Here is a 14,552-nt window from a genome sequence, read left to right on the forward strand (position 1 = left end):
ATCTGGAATTGTGTTCAGGGAAAAGCAAAGAAAGGTCACAGAAGAACACACTCCCGGCATGTTAAAGTGCGCTATATTACCGACCTGGTCGTCCCATTCTTTCCTTATCTATACAACAGCTGGAGCGTGCGTCATAAAACCTGTTGCACATGTTGCAAACAGCCTATGAACGCGTGCTGCGGAGACACTTTGAGAAGTGTCGGTGACATGCGTAGCGGGGGTCAACCGGCCGGCAAGATGATTGACTCATTTTCCTCTTCCTTTTGCCTCTCCTCTTTTTTTAGACTCCTTCGTCAACAGCCAGGAATGGACGCTGAGTCGATCTGTGCCAGAGCTGAAAGTGGTGAGTAAGTTTTATTGTTTTTCATTTTATTTTATCGTTTTAAATGCCAGCCTGTGGGATCGCAGTTTTGCATTTCACATACGAGGGAACATGGAGCGACCGGCCAGACTCGTCGCTGGCGCGCTCTGGCTGATTATTTTAATGAGATGCGTTGGCAAGGCGACGCAGGGTGGCTTGCAGCAGGACGCAGGAATGAGTGACAGTTCTGGGCTGGACTAGTGACACATCCTGGGTCTTATCCGACCAGCCAGTCGCACAGAAAATCCTCACGCACGCTTTAAAACCATCGACTTATAAATATTTTTAAAACTCTCCGCCGTTGATTCTTTGTTTGTTATTATCTAGCTAGTAATATGATCGCCATCATTGTGTCACCTTTTAGGGAAAAAAAGGGAAGTAAAACAGAAAAAGGAGCCTTTGATTGGGCTGTTGTCCTCTAGAACTTTAAACGAAGCTCTTTCTTTTCATGCTTCTAAGGTGTTAATTGGCAGCGTCCACGCGGGCTTGTTAAATGGAGCTGCAAAGCCTGAGCAGAACGTCTCGAAATATCTCTTTTCTCTTGAAACGTTCAAACAATTGACGTTCCTCCACAAGGCCGTATCGTAATAAACGGGCGTTGTGTCTCGGTGGCTCAGAAGTGGGGTCAAAACATTCCCGGCAGATAAGTTCAAATGGAGATTGTGTGGGGAAATATCTTTTTTTCCCCTTCAAATCTGAGGTCGGGTTTTGTCTTCGTGTTTGATTCTCAGATATTTCCACTTTAATATTTTCTGCCTAAAATCACTGAAGGTTTTGGTGCTGTGACGGTGTCGTCGGAGCGCTTTGGTTCCGTGAAAGGTCACCGGGCAGGCCGGTAAAAGAGCGTGGCGACTGTCTCGCCGCCACATTCAAAGTGGATTGTTTTTGACTCGGAACTTTCGCCCCACATAAGCCCCAACTTTTGGTACCCTCAACCCTCTTCAGCCCAATGGGGGACCTCGTGTTATAGACGCATTCTTCAGTCCGAGAGTGGGTGGGCTGGGAAAGCCCTCAAACTGTTCTCTGCTCTTGGGCCTCAAACGTCCCTATAATTGGAACCATACCTGACTCAGACACCCACTAATGATGCAAAGAAAAAGAGGGAGATGGTGGGCGTTGGAGGAGGAGAGGGAGGAGGCGAGGCGCGCTGAAGCCTTTGTTCTCCTGCAGACATGCTGGCATCATCGGCCCGCCCTCCAACGTGCTTCCCCCTGAAGGCGCTGCAGTGCAGGTCTGCTCTAAACATCAGGGAGGAATCCAGAGGACTTAGACCAGAACTTTAGATGTTGGACAGCAGTACTCATGGTGCTCCTTGTTCCTTCTCTCCCAAACCATAAAAAAACACTTCTCCTTAGTTCCTATTGGATTTTTCTGACATTTCCTTCTATTGAAACCATTTCTGTTTGGTTTAGGCTGCATGATTATTCCAGTCCGAGTTTTAATAGTCTGTAGTTTTGCCTCTCGCCAGCGTTCTCTTGGTTGGGCTGCATAAAACTGTCATTTGGATTTAGTACCGTGCAGCTTTTTGGACAGTAATTGTTCATGGAAACCTATCCTAGTGGTGCATTTAATGACAAAGGTGGATGCTTTATGAGCATTTTACGGCACAAAAAAAAAAATAGTTTTGACAAATGTCTCCTTTCATGGGGTTCGGATGCTAATTTCCTAACAGAAAACAGGGCACGTTCAAGAACAAGCACATTCTGTTGCTCGACTCGGGCGCTACGTGCTCAGCGCGCTCATCACCACGCTCCTTTGCGTCCGCATCTGCTGGTTTGTACCTGTCGTGTTACACCTGTCAGAAATAATCGCGGTCTCTTGGTCTTGACCTTGCAGGGCATTGTGGGAAATCTGTCCAGTGGAAAGTCCGCACTGGTCCATCGGTACTTGACGGGCACGTACGTGCAGGAAGAGTCTCCCGAAGGTAAGAGCATGCTGCCGGCGCCCATTTCATTTTAGCCGCCTGTGCCCTGTGTTACACCTGTGGGACAAACGGAGGGGCACTTTATATTCTGGGTGCATTAAGAGACTCGTTCTGAAGCTTACACAGGGATTATGGACGGCTCTTCAGACGGCATCGGCCTCCAGGGTCAGGTTACAAGGGTGCAGATTTAATTTCTGCCACATCTGCAAAAAAGTGGATTCACCTCTGTCAGTGTGGGCGGGGTAGAGGTGCGGCTCGCCGCCTTTCTCTTGTTGTCCTGTTCCTAAAACAGCGGAACCAAAGCGAGTTTCCTTCAAAACCAGCTGCAACTGCTCTGAGGTACAAGTGCCGCGTGCCCCAGGGGGCGGAGCATGATTGTAAAACGTACTTATTTCATTTGACGCCTTAAAGGCAATTATTGAAATCGGAACCAGGCGGCAGCTCATAAAGATGCACTTTTTAATGGGCAGGGGAGTATTTTGACGTTTATCATATACATCATGTTGCAACGGCTTGATTTTTCTTTTATCACGCATACAAGAAACTCAAATGAACATATGAAAACGGTAAATGCACATTCTCAATAGGTTCTATATCTCCGCATTGTTCCAGTTGCGTCACACCGCTGCACTTTAACCTGTTGCCACAGTTTCATTGAGTCACTTGTAAAGATAATTTGCCTCGGCGCTCCTTCAGTTTCAGTTCTCGCCTTTTCTGCAGATGTCTGTTTTCCTGCTCTGCTGAAGCTGCCAAGATAATAACGGTGCATTTATATTTCCAGGAAATTAAGACTTGAAATTACCGTTTGTAAAAGCATGACGATAAGACCGAACCCCGCGGTTTCACGGGAGCAATAACGGGTGTTTTATGTGTCACTGTTGGAAAGTAAGACATTCTGAAATGTTTTGGGAAGGATTAGACGCGACGGAAGAAAAGGAAGCCTGTTTTCGCTCCGCGAGTCAGATGTTCGTCCTCGTCGCCGCAGATTTACAATAACAGGACCCTTTTCTGACCCGTGAAATAAGCCGTTCCCTCGGCAAAAAGGAAGAAAAAGAGTTGGCAAACCCACAATTACCAGATGATCTTTGAGGGGTTTGTAGTGTTTCATTTCAGCGGGATTACAGCGACGCTCATAATTACTTTTGGCATTTTTGCTACACCGAGGGTTAAAATTCCTCCTTGCGCAACATCCCTCGAGAGGTGATTGGTGGAAAAGCTAGAACGCTTTAACGAGCAGTCCTTGCAGTAATTAATGGCGGGCTCAGGTAGGTTATTTGTGCGTGGCTGCTTCTTTGGTGTTTTGCTTTTGCTATGATAAAAAAGGTACCGAGGCGTGTTGCCATGGTAACACCGGATGGAGCTCTGTCGGCTCCGTGTCAAGGCCCGAGCCTCCGTGTGAGCGGAGTATGCTCCCGGCCTGCTAACCAAGCCTGCCAACTTTAGCGCGCCTCTGCAGGGCTTCTTTGAGGCCGTCAGTGGCCTGTTTCTAATGGGAGGCTGAGGCCGGTGGCCAACATAATACATTACTATGTCTGGGGGAGGAGAGGCTGAAGGCTTCGGTGGGCTGCCTCATTTGATTGCAGCAGAGGCTGCGTTGCCTGAGTGCGTCGTATTGGCTGGGCTGTAACTAAGAGACAGCCTGGATGAGTCAGGTTCCTTCAGTATTAGAGGAGGACAGGTACAGGTGGATTTTGGCCTGGCTGCTGTGTGATGCTACGTAGATACACAAGTCGGGCAGGTGCAACTCACGCTTCGGCTACTATTAGTTCCCTCCCAGGTGTTCCTGTATCCTGTATTTCTGTTGGTTCAACTGCTTGAGCCGTTTATATAATATAATAATATCTAATATAATCTGCTTCTGGAACCCCCCTAGAAAAAGAAATGATTCAAAACCGAGCTGGTGCTTGATTCCGTGCACGCTCGCCACCGTCTTCAACGCTATTCCCTCGATGCGTCTCACGATAACTTCAAGTCCTGCGCGTTATTCAGATCGCCAAATCACTTCCAGCTCTCGTTTGTATTCATAGAGAAGCGCTCGCACTCCTGGGGACACGTCTGGCTGCAGAGCTGTCTCATTTGAATGTTTTTAATCTCCGCCACATCGCACACTATTCAAATGCAGAAATCTAAGTTGCTGCATCATTCTGCTGGTCTCCGTGTGAGGCGCAGCCGCGCTTTTTCGTTCGGAAAGAACCGACGAAACGTCTGGAGAAACACAAGACGGCACAAAGTTAAGTGTTAGAACAGTAATTTGTCGTGGGAATGGTGGGAGCCGGAGCGCAACAGCCTCCCGCGCTTTGGACTGGATCTCGCTGCTTTCCGTTTCGCTTCTTTTGCTGCTGCCTCGTCTTTTGTTTTTGCCCCATTAACTGTATCACCAAATTCACACCAAAGCTCATGTAGCGTAGCAGCCGGAGGAGGCTTGATGGAAAGTTCTGGAGTTGCGGCAACCTGTCCCCCCAGCAGCTGTGCATTCGACACACTAACTGGCACCGATCTAATTGGCTCCGGAGAGACTCGGTTTCCTGATGGCACGTCGAAAACTGCATTTTAAAACTTAGCTCGTCCGACTTTTCGGAGCTCTGAAAGGAAATGGTTTTTTGTCCAAACATCAAACCGGTGCAGCGTCGATTTTTCTGCATCTAAAATGTGTCTTTAAAGGGGGAAATAATGCAAATGTCCCTCATATTGGCGGTTAGTGTGGACCTGCTCCACGTTTCAGAGAAAAGTGGCGACAAATATAATGAATATGTGCAGGGAAAAATCACTTCAGAGCTGCGATTTTGTGCCGCGTCGATTTAATCAAGGACATGAAACGCTCTTTTCCTCAGGTGGGAGGTTCAAGAAGGAGATAGTGGTGGATGGACAGAGCTACCTACTGCTGATCAGAGATGAAGGTGGGCCCCCAGAGCTGCAGGTAAGCCCCCCTCCCCCCATGTCTCACAACTGCTCGCTCCGTTCATGGGAGAAATCCTATTTCAATCAAAGCGTCGATTAAAGTCCTTAAAGTTGTTGCTGTGAAAAGGATGACTTCGCCAGAGGAAATGCTTTGGTGATTTCTGGTCATCCAGCTGCGTGTAATGACAGAGGAGATCATCGTTCCTGACTATCATTACTCTGCAGCCATGTTTTAACTCCCCCAGCCTTTAAAACATGGAACAGATTTTCTGAATGCAGGCAGTTCAGCATCTATTTGCTTGAGTTGAGAGTGTCAAGACTTGTAAATTCAACATTTTAGACTCCAGTTAATGCCTCGCCTCCAGATGAAAGGGTCGTATTTTTATTGATCAAAAGTATTTGAAGGTCATGTCAGCGAGGACTGGTTATGGAATGACGAAAAAGAAAAATCTCTTTCTACATTTCTTTAATTTCCTGGACACATTTTCATTTTTCATAATTTAATCCCTAAACCTAATCCTTAAAAAAAATGAAGTCACATCAGATTTAACCACCCGCCTTGTGTGCATCTTCACGCCTGCTTCAGGTTGGATGTGATTGACTGCCCGTGTAATCAGCGGCATAATTAAAGGCCTCCATTATGCCAGTGCTCACAGGAGGATGGGCAGAGTTGTGGCTTTGGGCACCAGTTTGACATTCACTCCCTGTGGGAGCCTGGGTGAGACGTGAGAGAGGATGAGAATGAAGAGAAGGGCGACCAAGGGGGGAATAGTAACAATCTGATTGACACTGTTACTACCAGTCTGGCCTTTTCTTTCCACAATATGGAGTTATTGCCCCGGTGGAGCACATCACGGGGATTATGAATGCATAGGATATAGTGAATTTTAAAGAATCCTTTATTATCAGAGCACGGGGAGTAGAGAAAACCCGTCAGGCATACAGCAGGCTGCTTTACCATTCCAGCCGGGGCGGCTGATGACTGTTGTAACACTGCCCCCCTCCGCCCATGCCCTGTAACTGCAGCCAAACGACGCCCAGCAACTGGGTCTGCTGGAAAAAATAACATTGAAAGAAAATGAAATGAATAATATCTCCTCGCTCATGTAACACAGTTCTGCAAAGGCAAAGCTTCGGCTTCAGAATATTATTCGGAGTAAAAGGTTTAGCTTTAGCAGATGAGTATAAAAGTTCCCCTCAGACGGTGCAGCCTGCGCTGCACAACAGAGCACATTTATGTTTATGTCTGTACAAAAATAGCTGTTGCACAAAGTTTCTTGTGTGATAATGAGGCCGCTTGCATCTGCTCCGTCTTCAGTTCGCTGCCTGGGTCGATGCTGTGGTTTTCGTCTTCAGCCTGGAGGATGAAATCAGCTTCCAGACGGTGTACAATTATTTCTTGCGCCTGTCCAGCTACGGGAACACAGCTGAGGTCCCCATGGTCCTCGTCGGTACACAAGGTGCTTGCGTCCCATCTGATATGCTCCTTTTTTTCAACATATTGCTTCTATATTTCCTCTTTAGGTTAAAACGGTGTTTTTGTGGTGTTTCCTAATAAGACACATCACCGATCCTGGAGGCTCTTTTTGTTTTTCCACTGTTATAAATAATTAGGAAACAGAACAATCCATCAACAGCCTCGTTATTTAATACTCGCGTTTGAATAATGTGTTTTGATCCCCCTCTCAGATGCGATCAGCGCCGCCAACCCCAGAGTGATCGACGACTCGCGGGCCAGGAAGTTGTCGAACGACCTGAAACGCTGCACGTATTACGAGACCTGCTCCACCTACGGCCTGAACGTGGAGCGAGTCTTCCAGGACGGTGAGCGCGGCGCCGCCAAAGTCAGCCAGGCAGATTTAATGAGCACCGAAACCCTTTAAAGGTCTAAAATTAAGGATTTCAAAGTGGAGCGCGCTGTCGGGACGTGATAAACACTCTTTCTAGGGTCATAAAAGGGTATTTGAAAACAGGAATTTTCCGATTTTTTCCTTGAAGGTTTGATGCTGTCATTCAGAAAGTCTCCTCGCGTCACGGCGCCGCCTCTTTGAACGCCTGTCAGCTCTTCATAAACCCTCTGAATACGCTGAGAAGCGTTGGCTCTGCATCTCATTGACTCGACGCGCCGCCTCGTCGTCTTCTCTCTCTCCTTCTGCCTTAAATGTTCCAAAAACCCAGTTTGAAATAATTAAAAGAGACGAAGGCGCTCCGTCTACAGAAGTCCATTTGGCGCCGTGGTTCGCCTTCCCCCAGCTTCGGCGCTGCTGCGGCGGGCTCTTACGGTCCCAGCTGTCAGTCCAAGTTGAAACCATCCCCCCTTCCTCTGGGCACTAATTCATGTCACACGTTTCTCCTCATGGTTTCCACTTGAGGATGGATGTTGTGAATTAAATTACAGGTGGCAACATCCTCCTGGATGATAGTCTCATTTGGCTCTGGAGCCGTGTGATTAAATCTCCTGGAAAGGGAGAGATCGCTTCCCTCCGCAGAGATCAGTGTTGGGAAAAAATCCCCTGAGGCGCGACTACAACGGGATGTCTAACATACATGTAAAATCTGTAACGCGACGCCACAGGGATGCTTTCCGTCTCTGCGCTCCGTGGACCCCCATTAAAATTCATTCCGTACACAAAAGCAGATGGCCTCATTAATTAGATGCCCTCCGAATGGCTCGATGCGTTCCCTGTCAAACCATTTTTATGCAGAACGGGGATGAATTCACGGTTTGACGTCGTAGCCGTAGCATGGCGACACGTGTTGGCGGCCGGATTCAGGGCTGATTGGGCGTTGCGACGCTAGCATTTAGCATTTAGCAGCAGCTGCTTCAGTCGTCACATTCGGTCTCTGCTCAGGATTGAGATCACTTGTTTGTTTACATCTGTCCCGTTCATTTATGGCTCTGCGTTGCCGTGTCTCCGCCCCTTTCTCGTCCAGTTGCCCAGAAGGTCGTGGCCATGAGGAAAAAGCAGCAGCTCTCCATCGGCCCGTGTAAATCCCTCCCTAACTCTCCCAGTCACTCATCAGTCCCCACTGCATCCATCCCCTCCGTCCACCTCAACCAGGTAAGATCGGAATCGCACTCCTTCCAGATTTCTCCTGTTTGATGTCAATTCTTGCTATATAAAGAAGTTCCCTGCGCCATTCATGCCACTTTTCTCCAGAATCAACTCACCACACTACAGTGTTCTGAATTAACCTGCCTGTTTGCTTTTCTATACTCCTGCTCCTTTTCTGTCTCTCTGGCTTTCCTTCCTCCCCTCCTTTTCCCTCTGATTTCCGTTGGTTCCTCTTAATCTCTCTCGCTCCCCAGGCGGCCAATGGCGGGGGTGCGTTCAGCGACTACTCCTCCTCTGTTCCTTCCACCCCCAGCATAAGTCAGCGAGAGATGCGGATCGAGACCATCGCTGCCTCCAACACGCCCACGCCCATCCGCAAGCAGTCAAAGCGCCGCTCCAATATTTTCACAGTAAGTATGCGACAGCTGATGCAAAGCAACACCCACTCGCACTACTAGAAGCCATGTTGCCACTTTGGGACTTTGTCCACCAGAGGGAGACAGGCAGCACAAAAATGCATCCAGGCCAACTCTCCTGTCTCCACTGCAGGCAAAAAAAAAGTGTCCATACAGCACAATGGGCAAAGGAGAAACCCATTTTTCTTTTTTAAATCAAAAATGATCAAAAATAAGCACTGTGGAAACTCTTATCATGTCCATTTTTTCTTTCCTAATTGGATGAAACTGCGCATGGATTTGATTTTTCACCTTAAACCTTGCCTCGTTCGGGCACTCTGTCCAAGTCTTTGACTTGCCCTCGTTGTTTTTTTTCTTCTTATTTTTACTAGATCCTTTCTTTGCAGTGATCTCTCTCTCTCGAAGAGAGACAGCAGCGTCAAATTCCCACATCTCCTGCCCCAACAAGCCAAAGTCCGAGCCAGCCAAAACCGAAAACAATAAAGCCACGTACAGCCAGGTTCCACATTTAAAAAAAAAAAAAAATTAAAAAAAAAAATCGCAATACAAACCAGTCATCCAGCCCATAATCCCCCAGTTGAATCACTTCTTCTCTGGCCTAAATCCACAAATTTCCAGAGCCCAAGATTATAGAGCACACTAGTGTCCTGACCCCTGTCTGCCTGCTCTTGACCCTGTGTCCTGTTGTTATTTGCCCTTTGCTCCAACAAAATAGCCTGTGTGTGTACTAACCACTCTAATTTCCTCAGCTGTCCTATGCTTGTCTTTTACTTGTAGCCTTTACCCTCTTCTTCTACCCAGTCCATTCCCCCTTCCTCCTCCCTCCTCTCTCTGACACCAGCTCTCTCTCTTGCTGCTTAGATTTTTCATCTTACACAGCCAGACCTCTGCCTTATCGATTCTAGGAAAGTGGACAGAAACTCTGCCAAAATTCATCCTCAAAGGCCTGAACCGATACCAGGATGAACAGAAAAAAACCCCCGACGCGCGCTTTTAGCTGAATTAGCTGAGTCAGCCTTTCACACGCTTTCCGAGAGTTTAAAATTTCCTCCCGGACTTTTTAAGCTTTACAAGGCAGAGACCAGGCCAAGTGAGATTACACCCCCCCTTCCCCCTTTTCACTGCATCGTCTCTCTTACTCAACTTTCCACTGCCAGTATAATGTAATTTTACCATTGCCGGTTGTCATAGCAACCCTGTGGGAAAGTGCACGAATGTTCGTGTTGGTGTGTGGCTGTTTGCCACAATAAGGACGCAGAGCTTTCCAAAAGTAGAGGCTGAATTCCATGGCTAGCTTAAATAAGTGAGGGGAAAAGCTCTGTAATGAGACACAAGTGACCTGAGGACACTGGAGTGGAAAAGCAACGCTCCCCCCACCGACAATGGTGGTAGAACATGGTGGAGAAGCTACAGAGGCTCCTCAAATGTTGCAGCAGGTCGTTGCTAACACGTCAACTATGATCAAGGGATGATTTTTTTTTTAAAATTTGCACTCTTTTATGTCGTATTTACTATCCCCCTAGCAACAAGTTGGTACCAAAGTACCACATAAACTGGGGCAAGTTGAGCTGCGATGAGTAGGTTCCATGCTGTGGAAAAGGGGCATGAAAGAACCCTCCTTCCCACCTGCGCAACCCCATTTCCCCCTTTCTTCTGCCCTCTCAAACTCCTGTCTCACCTTCCTCCCTCGCCCATCCCTCCCCTCACTCCCCATCTGTTCCCTCCTCCTCCTCCTTCTGCATTCACCCTGTCACCCCAGCTGTTGTGGAGGCCGCAGCCTTTGTGGCCTCTGAGCAGTACAGGCTGTGTGCTAGCTCCCCTTGTTGTCTCCCTTCCCCCCGCTAGGTAGTGACTAACCATGTCCACCAGAGAAATGAGCCTCTCCCTGTCCGCGTCATGGAGATGCCGAAGCACGCCACCTACCCGGTGTGGGTGCCGGAGTGGCAAGCCGAGCGGGAGTTTCAGCTCATGACCTTCTGAGGAGCAGCGAGCCAAGGGTGGGCGGCGGGAGGGGGAGGGAGGAGGAGGAGGAGGCAGAAAGAAAAGTGGGCCATGTCGACTTTTCTTCAGTGAGACTTGAAAAGTGCAGTGGGCTCAAGAGAGGAAGACTCGCAGCACCGACCGTGTCATGATACAAAACAACAACAAAAAATGTCCCGTTCCCAGCTTTTCCCATTTTAAATAAACATTGATGTGTTTGTAAGTAGCTCCCCAATGTTCATTTTAAAAAAAAAAAAAGCAAACATATATATATGCCCTAATCGTAACAGAAGAGCTTTCACAGGTCATCATCATGAGAAATGAATTACTAAAACTACTGGAGACAGAATTGTCAATATTTGTCACTGTTGTGGCACTGGCATCGGGACTCTTGAAATCGTGAAAAATCCTTGAAAGTTTTGATTTTTCCCCCCACCCCTCCAAACGTACGCAGATATAAGAAGAGGTTTTTCCATTATTGATTAGTTTTGCAAGGTATTTTTTAAGCAAATAAAATAAAAATAGAATTTAAAATCTTATCACGCCGTCTTTTTACCACGTCATCATTTTCATCACCGTCATTTCAGTGCAGTTGTCATGGCCGCCTGTGGCCGCTAGGTGTCACTAGAGTCTAGATTATTCTTTCCGAGTGCTTCCATAGTGAAAAGCTGTAAACAGCCTTTTGTAATATGTCTGTGGTTTCCTCTTGGGGTGACCCGTCGCTTTTTGTGTTGAAAAGCACACTGTATAGGATCTTAAATTAATCCAGCATCATTTTTATACTCCAGTCCCATCCCACCCATTTGTTCACGTTCATATATTTTCAGTGTTCACCATTTGTTTGGCAATTTCGTGCTTTTAAGTCCCCGGATCTCCGTGTGTAAGTCAAAAACACAACCAAAACAGACCAGTTTAAATATAATAATAATCATTTGACACTGTTTTTCAATATTTGCAGATTTGTGCTTCTGTTTCCAACCTTTCCTCATCAAAAAGGGCTTTCCAACTCCTTCCGAATTAGAAGAGTGTGCTGTTTTGTTTTCTAAAATAAAAGAGTCCCCCTGCTTTGCCAGTCCTGATAGAGGAGAGATAATTTATTGAGGACTTGCGGCTTCTTGCAGCTTCGGCCCCCGATGCTTCCCGGTATTCAGGGGAAGCCCTAAAACTTGCATTTCACAGAACTGTAGGACGTTGCGTCAAGTTTGAGTGTTCGACGCTGCTCAAATCAGACTGTGAGACTGACTGTAGGGACTCTTTTGGAAATGCCCACCCCTCACACACACACACACACACACACACACACACTCATTCAGACATCCCACACGACAACACGCTGTACAGTCAAGTCACTCTTGGAACTGCTTTCCTGCCGCCCAAAGGACTCGGCCTTTCCGCACATGACATCACACTGCCTTTGCCATAAACGAGGACTCAAGGACTCGAGGTGCCAAGTCGTGTTTGTGTTCGTCCTTTTAGCTTCGTCCCGCATCCGCTCGGTCTGTGTTTTCAATTGGTTCCTCCTTTTTCTTTTCTCCAGCGAGTGTCACAGAATCGAATGAAAATCTGAAATGAAAGTATTTTCACAGGGGTGTTTTAGATGAGGTAATTTTTATGAAGGCCTTCATAAAAGTCAGGGTAGAGTTTGAGGGGGTTGACTGAGCTCTTGTCCTGGAAATTGCCAAGAAATGAAACTGGGTTGCACCGACTTGTATGAATGTAGTTTAATTTACTTTATTTTCCCTTAATTTATTAAGTTATTTTTGCACATTCATTTGTGTTTTCTTAATATTTATTTGGTTCTCTCAGCTTGGGTTTGGTACACAGATTATGATCTCTTGCATAATCGCTTTTCTATCATGGACGGATTGACAAAAATATAGACTGCTGTATATCTTGTATTGTATTTTATTTACAATGGTACTCTATAAAAAACAAAGTACATACATATAAAGGAGTATATCAAATAATGCCTTTATTGTCCACCCTATATTTTGTGGGAACTGCAATGTTTGGCTCAATCTGTTGACTATTTTGAAGTGAATTTGTGACTTGCTTTGTATGGTGTCTGTATAGAAGCTAAACAAGTCATCATTAAAAACAAAATAAAATGTTGCAAAAATACCAACCACGGAGTCGGTTTACTTGGCCCGAGACTCACTTCTTCTCATTGGTGACTGGACATCTCTCATGTTCTGAATGAGACCATTCACACACGTCTGTCACTGTGTTTCACCTCTTTATTTGTTCTGGGAGGGAAAAGTTGTTGGTTTTTAACTGATTAACTGGTTTTATTGAAAGCTTGAACTGACGAAGCCTTTCGACCCGCAGGTTCCAGGGGAAATGTTCACGCTCCTTTACTGCTTTGATGCTGAATCGTGCTCATTTTCTGGTTTTGTATAATGATTTTTATCCCCCACCAGGTTTTGCAGGGTCACATGACGCCAAGTGCTTTTACTCAATTTACATTAACCATTTTTTCCTTCTTCCCCTTTAACCTGTGATGAATTCCAATGTTTTTAAAATGCAACCAAAGGCTAACTATGCTAAAGGTGCAGCTGAAAGCGCGGCTCCACTCGAGGCCCGCTCTGGGCCTCGGACAGAGGGACGGATCACCTAAAAGGGTTTCAGGACTGAGTCATGACTCGATGTGTGGTTGTCCTCGGTCTCCTCTGTGTTGAGATGTGTCTGGTGCAGTCTTGGTTTGGTCTCCGTAGTTTCTTTTTTTTTTGGAAAATCTTGCACGTCGGTGTTACTGCTGTTTGTTGCGCTGGTCTGCTTGTCTGTTGATTTCAAGCTTCTTTTGAGACTCTATTTATTTCATTTTTGTGTCTTTTTTATTTTTATTTTTTGGCAATATTGAGTTTCTCCACACAAGCCCTCACCCTCACCTTCTGCCCCCAGATTTTCTCGCCCCCACACACACACCAGCACACACCACTACGTCCCACAACCTCACCTCACTCCCCGTGAAATCCCTCTCTCTGCTTTATCGTGAATGTGTCTCCGGTCGCTGACTGTGGTTCTTGTTTTCTTGCAGTCACGGAAAGCCAGTGAGCAAGCAAAGAGCGTTGACAGTAAAACAGACAGCATAGGCAGTGGAAGGGCCATACCTATCAAACAGGTGAGCACTTTTACCTATTTTTACCCCCACATTTCCCTGGTAAGTATTTCTATTTTCTCTAGTGAAGTGATTTTTTTTTAATAGGATGTGTAGAAAGTCAGTGCCCATCACTGTAGACCAATTTGGGTTTTTAGGGTGTTATGTGTAGTTGTGACCGCTAGATGGCGCCACGACACAACAAACATGCTGAATCAATCACCCGAAGAAGATGAAACAGGTTTCACACATGATCAGAAAGGTCTTAAGAATCAAATATCTCTGTTTGTGTACCTCAAAAGTGACAAAACTCAAGTTAATTTTAAGATTTAGAATTATGTCCAAATACCTGATGTAACAATTATCCATGTTGTGTTTTTCTCAGATTAAAATTATGGGGGCCTGATAACTTGTGAACCATTTGAAACAGCAGTTTACAGCAGTTATTTTATGTATATTGCAGTTTATTGTCAGGTCTAAAATCACCTTTATGTGTAATGTCATGGAAGCCTATATAACAGGTCATCTTTATTCTAAACCCCAACACTTGAGCATAATGGACTGTTTTGAAAGGTGTCGTATTAATTCATATTAACTATCATTAAGAGAATATTGGAGATTAAAAATGGGCATTAAGCCATAGATGAGTCTTAGTATTGATTTCCCAGATTTGTTCATTTCCTGGAGATGATAACAAGCCTGGTGGGTGGAGAGTTCTGCCGTTATCTCCTTCATTATAGCGGTGTAACGTTAGCCCGGTTAGCTTTTCCTCAGTACAACAGAAACTTTTCACAACTCGAGCCTGTGCTCTCTCTGTTTA

At 46.1% G+C, this 14,552-nt stretch overlaps 1 protein-coding gene across 7 annotated transcripts in view; it reads left to right on the forward strand.

Moving 5' to 3' along the window:
- agap3 (ArfGAP with GTPase domain, ankyrin repeat and PH domain 3) overlaps positions 1 to 14,552 on the forward strand; it is an 83,458-nt gene that overhangs the window by 38,630 nt on the left and 30,276 nt on the right. For 3 of the 7 annotated variants that reach the window (XM_029831347.1, XM_011616091.2, XM_011616090.2), the window contains exons 2-9: positions 285 to 343; positions 2,198 to 2,285; positions 5,117 to 5,202; positions 6,502 to 6,643; positions 6,873 to 7,007; positions 8,118 to 8,245; positions 8,494 to 8,649; positions 13,673 to 13,756. In XM_029831347.1, coding sequence (XP_029687207.1) covers positions 285 to 343; positions 2,198 to 2,285; positions 5,117 to 5,202; positions 6,502 to 6,643; positions 6,873 to 7,007; positions 8,118 to 8,245; positions 8,494 to 8,649; positions 13,673 to 13,756 — 878 coding nt within the window. Of the gene's footprint in view, positions 1 to 284; positions 344 to 2,197; positions 2,286 to 5,116; positions 5,203 to 6,501; positions 6,644 to 6,872; positions 7,008 to 8,117; positions 8,246 to 8,493; positions 8,650 to 9,026; positions 9,181 to 10,500; positions 12,759 to 13,672; positions 13,757 to 14,552 lie in introns of those variants that run through there. The other 4 variants (XM_029831348.1, XM_029831349.1, XM_029831350.1 and 1 more) reach the window with 4 other exon arrangements.

Source organism: Takifugu rubripes, chromosome 22 (assembly GCF_901000725.2).
Source record: "Takifugu rubripes chromosome 22, fTakRub1.2, whole genome shotgun sequence".
Lineage (NCBI taxonomy): Eukaryota > Metazoa > Chordata > Actinopteri > Tetraodontiformes > Tetraodontidae > Takifugu > Takifugu rubripes.